This window comes from Camelus dromedarius, chromosome 27 (genome assembly GCF_036321535.1).
Source record: "Camelus dromedarius isolate mCamDro1 chromosome 27, mCamDro1.pat, whole genome shotgun sequence".
In the NCBI taxonomy this organism is placed as follows: domain Eukaryota; kingdom Metazoa; phylum Chordata; class Mammalia; order Artiodactyla; family Camelidae; genus Camelus; species Camelus dromedarius.
In genome coordinates, this window is record NC_087462.1 from 5,043,166 (window position 1) to 5,063,255 (window position 20,090).

The following is a 20,090-nucleotide window of genomic DNA, read 5'->3' on the forward strand; positions in this document are numbered from 1 at the left end:
TACAACACGGATGAACATTGAAGACATTACACCAAGTGAAGAAAGCCAGACACAAAAGGTCAGATACTGTATGAGTCCACTCATATGTGGTACTTACACTGGTCAAGTTCATAGAGACAAAAGGTAGAATGGTGGAAGCCAGGGGCTGGGGGAGGGGAGAACGGGGAGTTAGTGTTTCCTGGGGACAGTTTCAGTTTGAGGAGATGAAAAAGTTCTGGAGATGGATGGTGTGACAGTTGCACAACACTGTGAGTGTGCTTAATACCACTAATTGTACATTTTAAAAGGGTAAAACAGAACAACAACTAGCCCACAGATCTTGGTTCCTAAGTACCATTCTCTAATAAAAGGCATAAGGCTCCTTGGAGAAATGGTTGATTCCAGAGCTGAGGTGGAGAAAATGTAAAGTGACCCTGGACCTTCCTAAGAGGAGGATAATGTGTTGGAAGGACACAGGTATCAACCTGAAGGAGTTCTTAATGGCCAGAGATGGAACAAATTGAGGAACAAAATAAATCATGATTGTATTGGATTATAACCATGGAATAACTATCCTTGAGTACTTACTGATCTAAATAAATAAGTGATATATAAATAAATAGAAGAAAAAGGACACCTCTTCCTTACAGAAGAATTTCAATGAATACATATAGAATAATTAAGAGCAATATGAAGTCACCAATAAACACACAAACACACACACACAGAATTGCCACAGGCAGGATTCATTGATGGGTGCCAAAATCTGTGGATAAAAGTCTGATGAGAAATAGGATATTTTCTAAGTCTCAAGGTGTCTCCTTGCAAGATATTTATTCATTACCAACTGGAAATAATTCACTTTGCAATGGAATAACCTGGTGGGTACCCCTTTAACCAGGAAGTTGTGGTGGTTAATTACCATCACCAATAACAGACACATTGACATCTTGTAATCTGGAGATGAGGCTCTGGGAAGGACACAGCATGACTTCTGTGGTATTTTTGCCCAAAGGGATAATATCCTCCACCTAATCATGAGGAGAAGATGGGGGAAAATGCCAAATAAACTCAAATGTAGGGACAGTCTACAGAATAATTGACCAGCACTTGTCAAAAATATCAACAGCATGGAAGACAGGACAAGACTAAACTGTCACAGATTGGAGGAGAATAGGAGACATGACAGTTAAATGCTATGTGACACCCCAGGCTAGAAGGACCAAATAAGGTCTGCAGTTTGGTTAATAATAGTGTATCCATGTGACTTTCCCGGTTTTGATCACTATACTGTGATCTGTAAGATGTTCACACCTGACGAAGGTAGATGAAAGGATATAGGAATGTGTGTCTTATTTCCTCAACTTTTTTGTAAGTCTTCAAATCATTTCAAAGTACAAAGTAAAATAAATAAATGCACTTCTTTAACTCATAATTTTTGTCTTACTCAATGCCAAGTTTCTTTTGAGTCTTGTGCCTGAGTGGTTGCTCCATCAGCTGACCCGGAGGCAGGGACTCAAGTGTAGTTTATTTGAGGGGTGATCCTGGGAAGCAAGAGGAAGGCAGTGGAGACGTGAGAAATGGAAGGGAAGGGAACCAACAATGAGAACGTTAATAAGCAAGCGGTATTGGTGGGCAACTGAATCTGAAGACTTGGTCTCAGAGTCATCCTTCTAGCAGGACAAGACAGCTGGAGCATGTAACCACTAACTCTGATCAGTCATTGGGAAGAGCTCTCCAGGGACGCGGACGGGACATCAGTCATTCTCAGGCATTCCTGGCTGCCTTGTGGGTGAGCAGGGAGGACTCTTGAGGGTGAGAAAAAGTCTTTATTCTATTTAAAATTTTTTCTTGGGCGGCGCGGGGGCGGGGCCCGGGAGCTTGTGACGCTGATTGGTTGCGGCGTGCGCGGGGGCGGGGCGCGGGCGACGGCGGCCGCGAGGGGCGCGCGCAACATGGCGGCTGGCGCCGGCGGCCGGTGAGACGCTGCGTGCAGCACCCCACACTCTGTGTTCCCCGCGCTCAGCTCTCACGCGGTCGTCCTCCCCGGCCCCCGCGCGATGTGGAGGAGCTGCCTCCGGCTGCGGGACGCGGGGCGCCGCCTTCTGAGCCGGCCCCGGGGCGGCCTCACCGCCTCCGAGGGGTCGGGGCCGAGCCCCCCGCCCCACGCCCGGGCCTACGCGCCTCCGGCAGGTGAGGGAGGCCAGGGCCGAGCCGGGCGGAGGGGTTGGCTGTGCAGGGCGGGGGTGGCTGAGACAGGGTCGCAGGTCAGAAGGGAAGCCCCCGCAAGGGCAGGGACCGCCCCAGGGCGCAGTCAAGTGTCATTTGTCACGCGTGGCTTTCCTTTCTTCTGTAAGGAAGGTAGATGTCATCCTTGTTTTCAGACAAGGAAGTTCGAGTTCTGGACCAGGACTGCGCCAAGGTCAAAGAGCAGACTCGGAGAGGTTTGTGGGATTCGAGCCTCTTCCTCCACTTCTGACTCTGATGAGGCTTAGAAGAAGGTAGTGGCTTTTTCATGAAAGCCTCATCAGAGATGAGAGTGGGAGTGACTCCTTGAGTGAAGAGTGCTAACACCCTCCTTCCATTCAGTTGGTGTATCTGCTGAGGGCAGGAGGCACCATGATCTTAGAGACACACATGGCTTCCACCTAGGTGATGTTGACTGTCCGGTGAAGAAGCTTATACTATCCTGATTAAACAATAGCCTGTAATACCCTGTGATGAGGGGTGTACAAAGAAGCGCTTACTCCCGTCTTGGGGGTGCTGAGCGTCTAGAAAGGGTCTCCTGGGTGACAGGATGTCTGCTCTGAGTCTTGACAGATGAGTCACAGTTCAGGGTAGAGGAGGAGGGAGGGTGTTGGCAGCTAGAATACGCTGAGGTGACAGCAGGTGTGAGGGACCTTGCTGTGACACTGCCTGCGTTAGGAAATCTGGAACTTCACAGGTGGTTAAAAAATTTTTTTTTTCTTGAAGTATAGTTGATTTATAATGTTAGTTTCAGGTGTACAGCAAAGTGATTCAGTTACACATATACATACATATATTTTTTTTTCTTTTCAAATTCTTTTCCATTACATGTTATTACAAGAAACTGAGTATAGTTCCCTGTGCTCTACAGTAGGTCCTTGTTGTTTACCTATTTTATATATAGTTGGAAAAGTCTTTAGGCAGCAAAGGGTCTCAGATGCTGGTCAAAGGACGTGTGGGGCTGGTATACCCAGAAATATTGTGTGCATCTGTCAGCTTAGATTGCATTGCAGTAACAAACAACCCCCAAACAGCCTAGAACAACAAAAGCTGTTTCTTAGCATATTAATGATCCATGATTGTGGGCTTCTGATATCCCCAGTCCTTTATGAGTCTGGGTATCATTTTTTTTTTTTCTTGGAGGGGGCTGGTTGGAGGTCCTGGGGATTGAACCCAGGGCCTAAGCACTATGCTCTACCACTAAGCTATACTCTCTCCACTTGGGGTAGCGTTGCTTCTGAGTCTCTTGAGTGATTTTTTCTTGGCCTCCTGTAATTTCTCCACATGCAGGTACCAATCAAAACTCGGCAAAAGAGTGAATGGGGACCCTCCACAAATTCTTAAAGCTCTCTCTGTGAATTCTAGCCTTTTTGGCCTGCCTGAATTCCCAACTCTGTCTTCTCCAGCCAGTGAAATCTCTGAGCTCTACTTGGGCTTCCCCTCCCTGCAAGGCAGCCTGGAAACTCCTGCCAGGAAAAAAGCTGGGCCAATTGTTGGGCTCACCTTGTCTCTCCCCTTTCAAGGACCACTGCATTGCACTTATTCCTGAAGTGTGAAAAGAATTACTTCATACATTTTGTCCAGTTTTCCACCTATTTCAAGCAGGAGGGTAATTCTAGACCCTGGTGCTTCACCTTGGCTGGAAGTTCTCATGGCATATCTTTTTTGGGGGGAGGGATAATTCAGTTTATTTATTTATTTAATAGAGGTACTGGGGATTGAACCCAGGACCTCAGGCATGCTAGGCACAGGCTTTACTACTGAGCTACATCCTCCCTCCTCTCATGGGGATATCTTAATTTCATCTTTGCAAACACCTGCTGATCAATGGGAATTATAATACTTGCCTGAGGAACTCTTCTTGAGAAAGACCATTCCAGCACTGAGTTGGGCCAGTTGGATTCCTGGATCACTTTTGTTTTCAACACAGTTTAACAGTTTCCTTTTATTCCCTCCTTTTTCTTTTTCTTTTTCTTTTATTTCACTGGCATTATTTTTTTATAATAAATTATGCTAGCCTTAAGGTATGAGCTGGGAAGAGTTCTCTACACGCCCAATGCATGGCTGTAAGTTAGGTTCTGGAATTCCTTGGTGGATGAGTTCAGAAGCACATTTGCTATTGGGGCTGTGCTATGTCCCAATAGCAAATACATCCTGGCACCTCCGCAGTTTAGCACAATGCAGTCATGGCCAAAATGCACTCTTGTGGAAACTGTTGCAAGCTGGAGAAGCTACTTGCATCCAAGTGGCCACTGTGGATTCCAGCACTGCCAAGGTGAAAGAAGAGTGCAGGGAGGTGACCACTTGTTCTTAAATGTCCCAGTCTAGAAGTGACATGGTCAGTCTCATCTCAGCCCATCTGTTTATCTGGCGTGGTTCTAACCCACCACTCAGAATGAGTCCCTTGAGCTCAACCTGAATTTGTTTCAGTTCCCCTAGATGCAGACCCTGAGGCAAGGCTTTCAGTGTAAGAAGTCGATTTGTGGTGTCATTCTCAAATCAGGAGGGTAAGGAAGACTTAAGAAAGCGTTGGCCTTGGGCTGCCAAGGCTCATTCCTCTTGCTGCCCTCTGAAAGATACTTCAGAGTTGTCTAAGCCAACAGCAGAGAGAGTTGGGGTATTACCCAACTCCCATCTGCCATTGAGATTTACCCTACTCAGCACATCAATAAGAAATACAACACAATGTGGTAGGCAGAATTATATCCCCCTAAATATGCCTGTGTCTCCAGAACTTGTCAATATGCTATGCCACCCAGAAAAGTGGGAATCAGGGTTGCAGGTAGAAAGATGGTTCCTAATCAGCTGACCTCTTAGAATAGTGAAGGTGCACAGCATTATCCAGGTGGACCCAGTATAATCACAAGAGTCCTTTAAATGAGGAAGAGGGAGGCAGAAGAGTCAGTGTTTGAGTTGTGCAAGGTGGGAAAGACTTAGTCATTGCTGGCTCTCCAGATGGAGGGAGGGAGCCCCCAGCCAGGGATTGCAGGCGGCCTCTAGAAGCTAGAAAATGCAAGAAAGTGGATTCTCCCCTAGACCCTCCAGGAATACATCCCTACTGACACCTTGATCTCAGGCCCATGAGACCCATTTTGGATTTGCAGCTTCCAGAACTATACGATAATACATTTGTGTTCTTTCAAGCCACTAAGTTTGGGGTGATTTGTTATAGCATCAACAGGAAACTAATACACGCACCCAGAAATAATGGGTTTTAAAAAAAAACTTATATGAAGAAATCATAAAACTTTACTGAAGGACATTTTTTAAGTTCCTGAATAAATAATGGGTTCATGAATAATGAACAGATAGACAGACATATAGATACATATTTGTATATCTGTATATTCCCATCCAAAATGACAAAAGAATTCAAAACTGTATCTGGGAAATAAAATACATGGTGGTAGAGAAAAACCAATTGAAAAAAGACAATATCCTAGTGTACAGCAAACATTATCATTCAATAAGAAAATATGAAAATGAATATATGTGTATGTATGCATGACTGGGACATTATGCTGTACACACACCAGAAATTGACACATTGTAACTGACTATACTTCAATTTTTTTTAAATGACATAAACATATTATCAAACTATAGTAATTGAAACGGTAGCAAAGGAATAGACAGTAAGTTCAGTGGAACACGTAATGCAATGTGTGATTTTATTAAGGGGATGTCATGGGAGGGGCCGAGGGTATCAATAGAAGGAATGAGATGGTCTTTACCTATGCAGGATGGGTCTTAGAGGATAAAGGGGTCTCAGAATCTCTCGGGGTCTCAGAATCTCTCAGGATCTCAGAGACCTCCGTACAGGAGAAGGATGGGAATTCACCAAAGGGAAAAACAGAAGGGCGTAGAGCCAGAGAGAAACCAGCAGAGCCCCAGTTGCCTGATCTCTGGGGACCATGGTGGGGGAGGGGCCGGGGATTGGAAGAGGCAGTGACCCTCAGAGTTCAGGGCAGGGAGTTGAGGGCTTCTCACAGATCCAGGAGTGTTCTGTAACACATCTGCCATCATTCCAGCCATCATTGTGTAATTCCACACAGTCCTCATCTCCGTGGTTGTTGGGTTCCCCATCTTTCCAGAAGCTGTGAACCCCACCAGAGCTTTGAGGCCCCCTACTCCACCCAGAGCTCACTCCCAACCACCCGCCAGCCCCCACCTCAGAGGAGCTGGTCCCTGGGCTTTGGCAGCAAATTGCTGAGGACCAGCCAGAGGGTGGTGAGGAATTCAGAGGGAGGGTTTTCAAAATGTGGATTCAAATACCACCTCCATCAGAACCAGTGCTGGCAAAGTAAATATACAGATTCCTGGTCCCAAATCAGACATCCCCGCCCCAACCCCGAGGGTGGAGGCAGGACTCTGCATCTTCACCAAGCCCCAAAGGTGATCCTTCCTGGTCCCAGAGTCTGAGCACCCTGGTTTCGGTGGTGGGTGGTTTTCCCTGCCCACTCCCTCCGGGCCATTGTCATTGGGAGGTCACCTGAGTTGGAGGGAGCTGTTGTCCAGCCACCGCCAGGAACCCTCATTGTGGTGGTCACTGAGGCCGATCCAAGTGGGCTTATTATTTCTGACATACCAAAACTTCAGGAATTTCTGGAGGTGAGGGGCAAGGGGGGAGGGTATCAGGAGGAAGATCCCTGAACACCACCCGTCCCATGTCTGCCCGCATTCCCAAGGTCCCCTGCCTCCCACGAAAGTTCTTTCTGCAGTCTAGCCTACAGCCCCTCCTCAAGTTGTATGTGCTCACGTGCCTGTAGGCTGTGGATGTGTGTTCATGTGCATACACATGTAGAAATTGTCAACTTGGGTCTCAGTTCACGTCCATTATGGATGGTCTCAAGGGTACTCTGAGTTCTTTTTTTATCTACATGGGCTCCTCTTATCCACATTCTTCTCTCATATGACCTTCCTGAGTCCAGTATGGTTCCTCCTCCAGGAAGCCTTTCCTGGCTGCGTCCTCCCTCCCATCTCTTTTCTCAAAGGGCAGAGGAGGGTGGCAGAAGGCTCTGGTTTGTGTGTGTGTGTGTGTGTGTGTGTGTTTAATATTTCTTTTTTAAGTGTTGTTGTTTTTTTTTTTTAATGAAGGTACTGGGGATTGAACCCAGGACCTCACACATGCAAAGCATGTACTCTACCACTAAGCTATACTCACCCCCTAGAAAGCTCTTTGTTGACCCAGCCCCAGTGGGAACCTTGCCCAGCCCACCTGCTCTTCAGCACTGCTGACGATCACTAGTTGGGCCTTAATGTTCCGACAGGCAGAGACGGCAGATTTCCAGTCACTCTGGGTCCAGGAGAATAAGTAACAATTCCCCTGGAAGACTTCCCAATTCCAGGGGCAAGGATGGCACAGGCTAGCTGGGGAAGGGGGCGGGGTTGGGACAGAGAGGTCGCTTGGATCCCTGGCACCAGACACCTGCCTCAGATCTTGGGAACCCAGGGCCAGTCCCCTATGTTCAGCTGACAGCTCAGTCCCCAGGAAACCCATGAGACAGATCACAGCTCTATACTGCCCTCCTCAGAGTGGAAGCCATAGATGGTGGCTCCCAGCCCCACCCACAACCCAGTGACATCCTCCTAATCTTGGTGTGGGTCCCTTACCCAGGGTGGCATTCATCCAGGTCAGCTGCTGCCGGATTCCTTCCAGCTTTGATTGCATCTGCTCCTGTGCGACAGCAACTGGAGGAAGAGGACCTCAATTATGAAGCACCTACTGTGTGCTTGGTGCAGAGAGGGTGCCACAAGAATATTACGTATGGAATGTTACATAGTGACTCCAAGAGCCCATTATACAAACGAGAAAACTGAGGCTTAGAGAATGACTAGCCCAATATTGTCAGCCCCCAGGACCTCATGCAGGGGCCCAGTCCCCTCCCCCATGCCTGCCCTCCCTCCTTCACCCCTGTGGCGGTGGCTCGTCCAAGGGCGTGCAGCCTCGGAGCCCCCTCTCCCTCTCCTCCTCCAGAACCCGGCTTGCAGCCCCTTACCCGGGTTGTGGCTCTCCTGATCGTCCCTTGTCTCTTTCTGCAGGGACTGGTCAATCCTGGAGACTACAACAGAGCAGGGAAATCTCCCTTTATGAGCACCACTCAATGCCTGACCCTGGGCCAGGTTCAATTTCAGGGATGCTGAGAGCCTAGGCTCCCCGCACTGGGGGAGGATGAGCTTCATTTCACACAAGGAAACAGGCTCAGAGATGGGGAGTAACTGGCCCATGGTCACAGAGAAGGTGAACCCTTGTAAGTTTGGGGACTGTAGGAAAGGACCATCCCAGGGAGAAAACCCAAAGGGACCCAGGACTCCAAGCCCCCAGCCTCTGACTCACCTTGAACCATGGTGGTCACCAGGAGCATAAGGAAACCCAGTGAGATGAAAACCAGGAACAGAAGCAGAGGGGCCCGGGTCAGACACCCTGTAGGATCAGCAGATGAGCAGAGAGCTAGGGGCAGGGGGCAGATCCTGCCCCCGCCCCACCCATGCTGGAGAGAGCTTCCTAACCACCCCTTTCCCCAGCTGCCTTCTCCTGCAGCAGCCACCCCAGTACCTGGCAAGCTCCTCCAACTGCAGAGTTGTCCAGGGTCTTTCCCAGTCAGTCTCTTGCCCCCAAAATTCTCCTCCTCTGAATAGGACAGAACACACTCAGTTGAGCTTAGGAGGCTGCTGAGCCCTGTGCTCAGGACTGCAAGCTGGAGGCCGGACCCTCCCACCTCCTGCAAGGTGGAGGCTGGACATCTCCCCTCCAGCAAGCTGGAGGCCAGACCCCCAACACCTTCAGGACCTTGGAGCCCTGTCGTCCCCATCACCAACCAGAGTGGGGGTCCAGTCTCACCAGAGCCATCTGGCTCCCTGGGGTCAGACATCTCTGCCATCCTCCTTTCCCCTCTGCTCCTCTTTCCAAATCCTCTCTGAAATGTGGGGTTTTTTTCTTATAACACCACATATTTCCTTCTGTAGCCCCTCCTCCAATCTGTTCCTTCTCAACTCAGGGAGAATGAGGAACACGATGGGGATACCACTTACTTGGAAATATCCGGGGAGAAACAGAGCATCTGACACAACTAAGGCAGAGTTCTGTGGGTTTTGTCCAGCAAGAGTCCCATCACGGAAGGACGGAATTACTCAAGACTTTATCAAGTCAAGAGAGTGAGAGGGAGCCGGAGACCGACTCCCTGAGCTCCTCCAAAGCTCTGGTATTTACTGAGAATAGTCAAACAAAGAATCAAAGTGAAATATGTCATGGGAATGTGTAAGGGGCACGGTGTACATGCAGGGATGCAAGTCAGCAGTTTTGTGAAAAACAGAAACATCATAATCTTAATTTATACTTAGGGAGAAGGTTACAATGTTTCAGGAGCCAAGGAGTGTACAGTTGATAATACAGTTATTTTAAACCTCAAACAGTCATAAGAAAGGTTGCAGTGTTTCAAACAATTGATAATGAAAACCAGACCAGTACAGAGTCTCTATACAACGATCAAAAATCATCTTAAGCGTGCGAAGCAGCCCAGCTCTTCCCAGCTAAGGGCTAAGTCACACTCTTCCGTGAGCGTCCGCAGCCTGCTCCAACCGCCTACGCCTGATAAGCGAAGCATGTCCTGCTGGTTAGGGCAGGGGACAAGTTACGGTTTTCCATAAGCACAAGCAGCCCTGAACCTATGACCTCGAGCCAAGCAAAGCAAGCAAAGCATGTCTCTGCTTTTTACAGCAAGGAGGCAGATTGTAGCAGATTCCTGCTAGCAAAGCAGCTTTAAAGCAACTAAACTTATTTAGTTATCAGGGTGGTATTTTGATCTGTTAATCAAAACTTGTGCTCTTACGTGAATCTTACAGAGTGACATATAACACTTAGTCAATTAACAGAGTGGCATTAAAGTTTGTGAATCCAAGTTTGTGCTCCCACAGAATTCCATTAGGGTGGGCAGAAGCTGTGCAGTTAATACTGGTGCCAGAAGGCATGATTACAACCCTTTTCTAGTCCTGGGGCTATCAGACCCTCACTCAGTTTACTCAGCTGTGAAATGAGACAATTACCCTGCCTCACACTGTAATTGTGGGGTTTTATACAGTGTGCTAGTAGTGAGTATAAGCTGCCTATTCAAATGGCAGGTGCTCAGCAGTAATAGCACTTAGCATGTGCCCACAGTTCCCCTCAGCTGTGTTCTCCCCCACTTCAGCAATAATAAACCCCGATTTGTTGACCACCTCTCTCCCAATAGCCCTATGAGAAAGGTACAATCATCTTGCTTTACAAATGAGGAAACTGAGAAACAAGAGCCGGCAAGCAACTGAGGTCACACAGCTCAAAAGCAGTGGGGCTGGGAGTTGGCCCCTGAGTCCCTGCGTAACTACTCCACAAAGAAGTTACTCTTTTTCCCTTTGTAATTACTAAATATTTTGTAGAGAGAGTCATTTTGAAACTTTGTGTATCAAATTTTCCATTTATTTATATATGGATCCTTGTTTCCTATCTGATTCAATTGGTTATATATTCCTATCTCTGTTTTTAATCTAAAGTGAGTCCTTTGTGGGAAGCATATAATTGGATCTTTTTTTAAAATCCATTCTGCCAGTCTCTACCTTTCAATTGGAGAATTTAACCCATCTACACTTAATGTAATTACTGATATGGTAGGGTTTATGTCTGTCATTTTGTTGTTTGTTTTTCATCTGTCTTATTTTTTTGTTTACAGTTCCTCCATTACTACCTCCTTTTGTGTTAAGTACTTTTTAGTATATCACTTTAATTCTCTCGTTTCTTTTACTATGTATTTTGACTTATTTTCTTCATGGTTGCCCTGGGGATTACTATTAACATCTTAATTGATAACAATCTAGTTCAGATTAATATCAACATGATTTTAATAAATTCAAAACTCTGCTCCTTTATACTTCCATTTCCCCCTCTCTTTATGCTGCTATTATTACAAATTTTATCTTTATGTGCCCATCAACTTAGATTTTAATGATTGCATTATACAGTTGTCTTTTGAATCAGATAGGGGAAAAATGAATTGCAAATAAAAATACATTTATATTGTCTTTTATGTTTACTTATATAAGTTACTTTTGTTGGGGCTTTTTATTTTTTCATGTAGATTCAAGTTACTGTTTAGTGTTCTTTTATTTCATCTTAAAATATTTCTTTCATGTCTCTTATTGTAATGAAATACACATAACATAAATTTTACCATTAAAACTGTACAATTCAGTAGCATTTAATACATAATGTTGTGAATGTTGTGCAACCATCACCACTATCTACTTCCAAAATATTTTCATCACCCGAAAGGGAAACCCCATTCCCATTAAGCAGTCACTCCCCATTTCCACCTCCTCCCAGGCTCCAGAAACCACTAATCTACTTTCTGTCTCCATGGATTTACCTATTCTGTTTATTTCCTATAAATGGAATCATACAACACCCTTCTGAATCTGGCCTTTCATTTTGCATAATGTTTTCAAGGCTCATGCATGTGACATATATCAGTACTTTATTCCTTTTTATGGCTGAATAAAGTAATTTTGCTGGTTATAGAATCTTTGGTTGACAGGGTTTTTTGGTTTTTTTTTTCTTTCAGAACTTCAAATATGTCTTCCCACTGCCTTCTGGCCTCCATGATTTCTGATGAGGAATAAGCTGTTAATCTTATTGAGGATCACTTGTACACAATGAGACATTTTTCTCTTGCTGCTTTGAAGATTCTTTGTCTCTATCTTTCAACAGTTTGACAGTTATGTGTCTAAGTGTGGGTCTCTTTAAATTTATCCTACTTGAAATTTATTTAGTTTCTGGTTGTATAGCCTAATACTTCCATCAAATTTTGGAAGTTTTCAACCACTATTCAAGTATTCTTTCTGCCTTTGACACAACATTGTAAAATGATTATAAATCAATAAAAAATGTTTAAAAAAATATTCTTCCTGCCCCCTTCTGTCCTTCTTCTACTTCTGACACTCCCATTATGTATATGTTGTTATGTTTGATGATGTCCCACATGTCTCTAAGACTCTGTTACAAATTTTTTTAAAACTTTTTATTTATTTATTTTTGTTTGTTGAGGGGAGGTAATTAGGTTTTATTTACTTATTTTAATGGAGGTACTGGGGATTGAACCCGGGACCTCGTGCACGCTAAGCACATGCTCTGCCAGTGAGCTGTACCCTCCCTCCAAGATTCTGTTAATTTTTCTACTGTTGTTACCCTGTTCTTCAGGCTGAATAATCTCAATGGGCCCATCTTCAGTTTTTGCTAATACTTTCTTCTGCCTCCTCAAATCTGCTATTGGGCCCTCTACTAAAATTTTTATTTTGGTTATTGTACTTTCCAATCACAGAATTATCCATAAGGTTCCTTTTTATAATTTCAATTCCTTTCTTGATGTATTCTCTATTTGGTGACATTTTATTCTTAGACTTCTCTAGTTCATTACATACGATTTCCTTTTACTCATCGACCATATTTAAAAATAGCTCATTAGAAGCCTTTGTGCAGTAATCAATACCAGGACTTCCTCAGGGACGGTTTCTGTTCACTTTTTTTGTGTATGTATGGGTAATGTTTTCCTGTTTCTTTGTATGTCTCATAATTTTTGTTGAAAACTACATTTCAGATACAGGTACACCTTGTTTATTGCACTTCATTTTATCTTGCTCTGCAGATATTGCATTTTTTTGCAGTTGAAGGTTTTGGGCAACCCTGCATTGAAAGACGATGATTAGCATTTTTTTTTAGCAAGAAAGTATTTCAAATTAAGGTATGTACATTGGTTTTTTTTAGACATAAAGTTATTGTAAACTTAATAGACTACATTATAGTGTAAACATAACTTTTATATGCACAGGGAAACAAAAAATTTGTGTGCCTTGCCTTATTGCAATATTTGCTTTATTGTGCTAGTCTGGAACCAAACCCACAGTATCTCCCAGATATACCTGTAATGGAATATGGCAGCTACAGAAATCAGATTCTACCTCCTTCTTAGGGTTTGCTGTCACTGCTGTTTTCTGTAGTGGTTGTTTTTGTTTGTTTAATGGCTTTTCTTAACTAATTCTGTAGAGTCTCTATTCTCTGTCATATGTGGCCACTAAAATCGCCACTTAGCTTAGTGCTTAGCGGATGATGGCACAGATTTCCTTGAAAACCTGAAACTAAAAATCTCCCAGTCTTTGCCCCGGGTCTCTGTGTGTTTGGACACGACTTCCACACTCCACCATGAAGTTTGCAACTCTGCCTTAGCCTCTACTTCTGCTTTCACAGAGCCTCAGAGTTAGCTGAAATTAAGAGTTTGGGACCTTCTCATATCTTTCCTGGGCATGCACACAGCCCTACACATGCATGTGGCCTTCCAGATTCTCAGGACTATGTTGGAACTTTTCAAAGGCCCTAAGGACACCTCATTCCGTAACTTTTCCTTTTAAGACTTTTGGTTAGGCTATTGTTTGTCCCAACCATTATCCATCACCTCAGGCAATTGTGGTGTTAAAACATTTAGCAGGTGCCCTCTGGGGAGAGGCTTTTAGGACAGGGCAAGTTCAATTGAGATCACATAAGGCAAGCCTTTTGGGTGTGGTCTTCTGGGAAACCACTAGACAGATCAGATAATGACTCTTCATTGGAAACAAAGCTTTATAAGAGCTCCCAATCAGTTCTTCTCCCTCCAGCACCAGGAATGTGGGCTGTTATTTTTTAAGGCTATTTCTGAGCTGTGAAGCAGGGACTGGGATACGTTAAAATTCCACCAAGCTCTCTGTTCTTTACTGAGATTCAGCCATTTTTCTTGACTAAATGCTCTCTGAATTACTGTAAGCTTTTGGTTGATTTCCAGAGTTCTAAAAGTGTTGATTCTGACAAATTCTGTGGTTTTTTTCATTGCTTTTATGAAAAAGGAAAATTCACTCTGCCATTTTCGCTGACATTCTTTTTTTTTCTTTCTGTTTTTTTCATGCTTAAATTATCTTTGATTTGGCCAGTGGAAGCCTTTCATGCTGCCTTCTATGTCCTTTTGACATATGCCTATCAGTTTTTCCGCTGATCAAGCTTTCCCTGTCCAAACTCTGGAATCAACCCTTTCTCCAAAGAGCCCTGGTTTGTTTTTAAGGGGAGACTGGCATTCAGAAACCAAGACCAGGGTGTTAAGCGTGCTCATTATTTTTGGGGTATCACTGATCCCAGGACTTCTGAGTAAACTAATAAGAACACCACACACACACACACACACACACACACACACACACACACACACACACACACATTTATTTCTCTCTGTATTTTGAAAACCATGAGTTCACACCAACACCTACAATTAAATACAATAAGGTTCATTCTAATTTTCTCTCCATTTATCTTTGCAATACTCTTCTCGGATGGTGGGAAACCTGGTCCCCATTATCCTGAATATATATATTTGGTTCATCAATCTCATATTCCCATCACCATCCCCTACTCTAAGTGGATGCCCTCCTCACTGCACTTGGACACTGACCCCCTCCCACCAGGCAGATGGAGACCCCCATGCTGTTGGCCTTCTTACCTCACTTGGGCTCTGACATCCCATACCCGTCATCCCTCTGCGAGGATGATCTCCTCACCAAGTTTGGACTCCAACACTCTAGTGGCCACAGTTTTGAACACTTACTCTTGTCACCTAAGAACTGGCTGATTTATTCTGTCCTCTAAACACCTCTCCATCCATGCAAGCCTCCCCATACCCAGAGCTGGTGTCTGCCTGCCCCCTGGTGTGGAAGCTACCACTGCACTTGGCTCACCTATGAAGGGCCCATTTTTATCTCTGAATCCCAGCTCATCCGGGCATCCTTGCTTTCACCACTCTTGACTAGTCCTATTGAAAAGTTGGTTTTTTTCTACTTATCACCATGAAAGGGAGGGTCTTCTGGGGCCTTCTATGCTCTCACCTGAAGTGGAAATCCTGCCAGCATTCCTTCAAAACTTCTTTTGTGCTAAATGCTTTTCACACATGGTCTCAGTGAATCCCCATAACCCAGCTACTAATGTTCCCATTTTACCTATGAGACTCAGAGATCATGTCACCTGTCCATGGTCCATGACCTTATAAACGCTGGAGCTGGGGTTCAGTCCATGAAAGCATTTTCATTTTCATTCACCTCTGTGCCCCTCAACTCCATCCAGCTCAAAAAATAGGGGGAAGGGATTTATAGTGTTGCCCCTCTTAATTGGGGAGTCCTGAGAGAGAGAGAGAGAGAGGAGAACCAGATTGAGGTTCAAATTTTTGCTTATCTGTCTACTAGCTATCTCACCCAGAATGTTACCTTCTAGACCAAGAGTTGGCAAACGTTTTCTGAAAAGAGCCAGAGAGCAAATATTATTTTGGCCTTGTGGGCCGGTCTCTGCCACAACTACTCAGCTCTGCCCCTGTAACAGGAAATCATGATGGACAATATGTCAGTGAATGGGTGGGGAAGAGTTTCACTAAACTATTTATAAAAACAGCTGCGATCAGCTGTTCAGAGGGAGGAGACTGAGTCTTTTTTCTTCACTAGTATATCCCCAGTGTCAAGAACACTGCCTGATTATAAATAATGTTGCTGTTTTAAAAAAAAAAGTTTGTATCTAAGCATTTCATTTTCTTTGAAGCAGCTGTAAAAAGTATTGTGCTTTTAATTTTGGTACCTACATTGTTAGTGTATACAAATACATTTAAGATTTATAGATTAATCTTGTGTCCCATGATACTGCTGAACTAATTTATTAGCTCTAGAAGAGTTTTTTTGTAAATTCCTTGAGAATGTCTATGTGGATAATCATGTCATTTGCAAAGAAAGATAGCTTTATTTTTTCAAAAAAAAAAAAACACTGCCTGGCACATAGTAGGCACTCCAGCAATGTTAAATGAATGACTGAATGAATTATTATGGGTTGTATATTCTTGGGGGAGAAAAGGTGGCACAAGCAGGGTGACCGGTGCTGGTGGAATGGCCGAGCAGAGCATGGTACATCCAGCTCTGGAATACGTTCAAGGTCTTTTAGAGGACTTTTTGTTCCTTAAAGAAAGGGGAAGGGGAACAACATTTATTGGGCATCTGTTTGGTGCCAAGAGACCTAACTTTTCTCATGACAGCCCTGTAAGATAGGTTTGTATCACAGACTGAATGCTTGTGTCTCCCCACCCCAGGAATTCCTAGGTTGAAACCAAATCCCCAATAGCATGGTATTCTATCCCAGTGGGGATTCGGGGCATTTGGGAAGCGATTGGGTCATGAATGGGATTAGTGCTCTTACAAAAGAGACCCCAGAGGGCTCTCTCTCCCCTTCTGCTATGTGAGGACAGAGCCAGAAGATGGTCTTCCGTGAATCAGGAGGCGGGTCCACCTGACACCAGTCTGCCGGCTCCTTGGTCATAGACTTCCAGCCTCCAGAACTGTGAGAAATAAATGTTGGTTGCTTAAGCCACCCAGTCTACGCTATCTGTTCCAGCAGCCTGAATGGACTAAGACAGTCCATGTCCCCATTTCACATGTGGGGAAAACTGAGGCTCAGGAATTGAGGAGACATGCTCATGATCTCACAGGTGGAGGCAGAGCTGGGGAGGTGGTGGCTTTCCCATCTCCAGAGACACATCCACAGAGCTGGAACACCAGCCCCTCAGGAAGGTGAAAAGAGATACTCTCTCGGATGGGCTGTTCCTACCATGCTCACTATTAACCCTTCCGCCTGGAGTTCAATACCTCATGACTGGACCCTGGACCGGTATCCCATTTTCCCTCCTGGGGCTCTAGAGCTCTGCTGAAAAACTTTTACTTCCTCTAGGAAGTCATGTTCTCTTTCTCAGCCTTTGCATGTGCTGATTGCTGGAACTGAAACACCCCTCCTTCCGCCACCCCATTCCATCTCTGCAAACAAGTCATCCTCCAGAATGCAGCCTTTCCCCTAGAATGAGACCTTCAGAAAGCTCTAGAATATTTTCCAACACCACCAAGCGACTCTTCAAGTCTCAGCCAGATGCCAACTGGATGTCCTGCAGATTGAGCTCACTTCTGACACTGTCAACCTGGAGACAGCGTCAGATCTGTTTTAAAATCAACAACAGGGTGGAGGGTGTAGCTCAGGGGTGGAGCGCCTGCTTAGCATGCACGATGTTCTGGGTTCCATCCCCAGTACCGCCATTAAAAAGAAATAAATAAACCTAATTACCTTCCCCCTAAAAATAAATAACAACAACAACAACAACAACAACAAAATCCACAACTGTGTGCACATTAAGATCTTGCTGGCTTTATTCAGTGATTTATGAATTGGGCAGCATCCAGTCTAGCAAACAGAAAGGAGCTCTGAAGAGACATGCAAGGCTAGAGGTTTTATAGGCAGTCAGGAGCAGGAAAGAGGGAGTGGCAAGTTGCAAGGTTGCTTTCTTGTAGGGGATGGTGGGAGACTATCAGGCGGTTCTTGATTGGCTGGCTTAGGTTCCCACTTCCAGGGGCAGAGGGTATAGCTCAGTGGTAGAGTGCATGCTTAGCATGCATGAGGTCCTGGGTTCAATCCCCAGTACCTCCATTAAATAAACAAGCCTAATTACCTCCACCTGCCAAATAAATAAATAAAAAGAAGCCGCTACTTTAAAAAATTTTCAAAAAAATACCATTAAAAAAATCTTGTTCAAGAGGCAGAACTTAATCTCCAGCCCCGCCATAGTTTCAACCCTCTAGTCACTTGGTTTCCAGGGACCAGCCCCACCCTTGAGGCTAGAAAGGGACCCTACTCTAAGGAATCTCATTAGAATAAACTGAGATGTAATCAAAAGGGGCTCCTTATGAATAAGAAAAGTTTCCTGATCACTCAGGAAATTACATGCCCTGTGCCAGGAGCCGGACACAAAGACCCCCAGGCTGGGTCAGGTGCCTCCTCTGGGCTCTCGCAACACCTTTTTCACATATCATGCAAAAATTCTCTGCCTTCAACAGGAAATTATATTCTGTATCTTGTAATAACATATAATGGAAAAGTATCTGAAAACAAAAAAATATATGTAGGTATATGTATAACTGAATCATTTTGCTGTACACCTGAAACTAACATTGTAAATCAACTACACTTCAATAAAATTTTTTCTTTAATTCTCTGCTTTCAGATCTGTCTCCCCCTCTAGACTGTGAGTGCCACAGGAGACTGTGTCCCTGGATTAAAGCAGGTGTTTAACAAATGTCTATTAAACAAATGAGGTAAGTGAGGAAATGTTGTCTCACTCCATTACCTAGTTCATCTTCTATACCACACAGACATACACCCAGTCCTACATTCCAGCCTGGATTCTCATCTCTCTTTCCCATGGACACATCTCATCATCTTTTAATACCACCGCCTCCAGGAAGCCTTCCTTCCTTACCCAGTTGGAGCCCTTTCTCAGATCAGCTGGGCTGCATGGACTCTGTCATACCCTGTAAGCTTTGATCTGACAGCAGGCGGTTTTCCTCAAAGATCTGCCCCAGGTTGATGCTGCCTACTTCCCCAATTCCCAGACAAGTGCCACCTGCTGCTTTAAAAGTGTCATTCTTCTCTTCTTCGAAATGTGACCCAGACTAGGCTGGCCTCTCAGAAACCTGCCAGTGATGGATTTCTAAAATCTCTCTAACACCCACAGACCAGGAGGAGATCACCACGGGCTGTGGGTAGGAATCAGGGAATGGAGAGCCTATGGCGGGTTTCTCTCCAGGCTGGACAGCGCCACCCAGTGCTCAAGGAGGCTTCAACACAGTTTTACAGAAAGATATCACACCTTCCTGCCTCCTTGCCTTTGCATTGGCTGGAGTCCCGATCCAGGCTGCCCTTCCTCCATCTCGCCAACATTTTACCTGTTCTTAAGAGTGACGTCACTCCCTCAGCCTTACTGCAGGGGCTTTTGCTATAAAGTGCCCTGACATTGCCAGAGGGCACAGGAAAGAGCGCCCATCCCCAGTGAGACTCTGTGGTCTTGTGGGGCTTACATGGTGAGCTCACAGTTCCCGTCGGTGGGGTCTGTAAGCGAGGCCTGGCCAGGTTGAGACCGTGAGGGGACGTCGGCCAGCAGGGAGTGAGCCACGCACGGTGCCCATGAGACGCTAAACTCGGGTCTCACTGGGCCACGCGTCCGGGGTGACACAGGCAAAGCGGTTTTGTGCTGGGCTAGCCTCCAGCTGCAGGGTATCAGAGCATGTGGGAGGTGCCGTCCGTCGTCAGCAACGCCGACCCGAGGGCTTGTCCTCCCGCAGGAAATAAAAAACAGTGACGTCACAGTCCTCCCGGGTGTGCTCACGTCCCCACCTTGAGACTTAGCCAGCACCCCGGAGCCCCAGGAAGGAAGACGTGCCCCACCACAAGGCTGTGCCCTGCAGTAAAGCTGGCTCCTGGGTCCGCTGCTGCTTCAGCCTCAAAGGCTGTCCCTGGTGATGTGGATGAACTGCGTGTGCCTCACGTCTTAGAATCGGGAGACTTCCGGGGGCATAGGCACATTTCTTCCATCTTTGGGGGAAAGCCTCCTCAATCCTCTAGGTGTCACCAAACTTCTTGGAAAAGGGTCGTTCTCACTCTTGACTTCACTCGTCCCTCTTACCTTCTCTCTGCTGCCCGACCTACCCCCGTTCTCCGAAAATCACCAACGACAGTATCTACTTTTCCCTTGAGAAAACCAGCAGACCAGATTTGTCTTGGTCTCACCCACGATAGGGATGTCTACTCCCTCCTTCCTGCTTGAACCCCACCTTCCTGGGACCCCCTGATGGCCTCACCTGCTGCTCCTTCTCCATCTCCTCCTGGCCTTGAAGTTTGCCTGTCATTTATGACTCTTTACCACCCAAATCTCCTTCTGCTGTTGGAAGAACAAGAAAGGGAGAGTGCCAAAATG

General features: G+C 45.5%; 1 protein-coding gene and 1 non-coding gene across 2 annotated transcripts; one reads left to right on the forward strand and one right to left on the reverse strand.

The window, feature by feature from the left end:
• Positions 1–5,880: 5,880 nt before the first annotated feature.
• On the reverse strand, positions 5,881–9,182 carry CD209 (CD209 molecule). Its single transcript, XM_010978255.3, has 8 exons — positions 9,068–9,182; positions 8,783–8,857; positions 8,564–8,650; positions 8,226–8,288; positions 7,840–7,917; positions 7,445–7,596; positions 6,719–6,831; positions 5,881–6,323 (listed from the first exon to the last, which is right to left on the reverse strand). The coding sequence occupies exons 1-8, from the start codon at positions 9,105–9,107 to the stop codon at positions 6,182–6,184; spliced, it is 750 nt and encodes a 249-aa protein (XP_010976557.1). The 5' UTR covers positions 9,108–9,182; the 3' UTR covers positions 5,881–6,181.
• Positions 9,183–19,083: 9,901 nt separating this feature from the next.
• LOC116148558 (small nucleolar RNA SNORA49) lies at positions 19,084–19,210 on the forward strand. Its single transcript, XR_004132086.1, has one exon. It is a non-coding gene; the product is annotated as a small nucleolar RNA SNORA49 (small nucleolar RNA).
• The last annotated feature ends 880 nt before the right edge of the window (positions 19,211–20,090 follow it).

What these genes read in the sequence shown, in the direction of transcription:
- CD209 (XM_010978255.3), bottom strand. Translation starts at nt 9,107, where the DNA reads ATGGCAGAGATGTCTGACCCCAGGGAGCCAGATGGCTCTG. An exon ending in CAGGGAGCCAGATGGCTCTG is followed by an intron (nt 8,858 to 9,067) that starts GTGAGACTGGAC and finishes TGTCCTATTCAG; the next exon opens with AGGAGGAGAATTTTGGGGGC. An exon ending in CTGGATGAATGCCACCCTGG is followed by an intron (nt 7,597 to 7,839) that starts GTAAGGGACCCA and finishes CCCCTTCCCCAG; the next exon opens with CTAGCCTGTGCCATCCTTGC.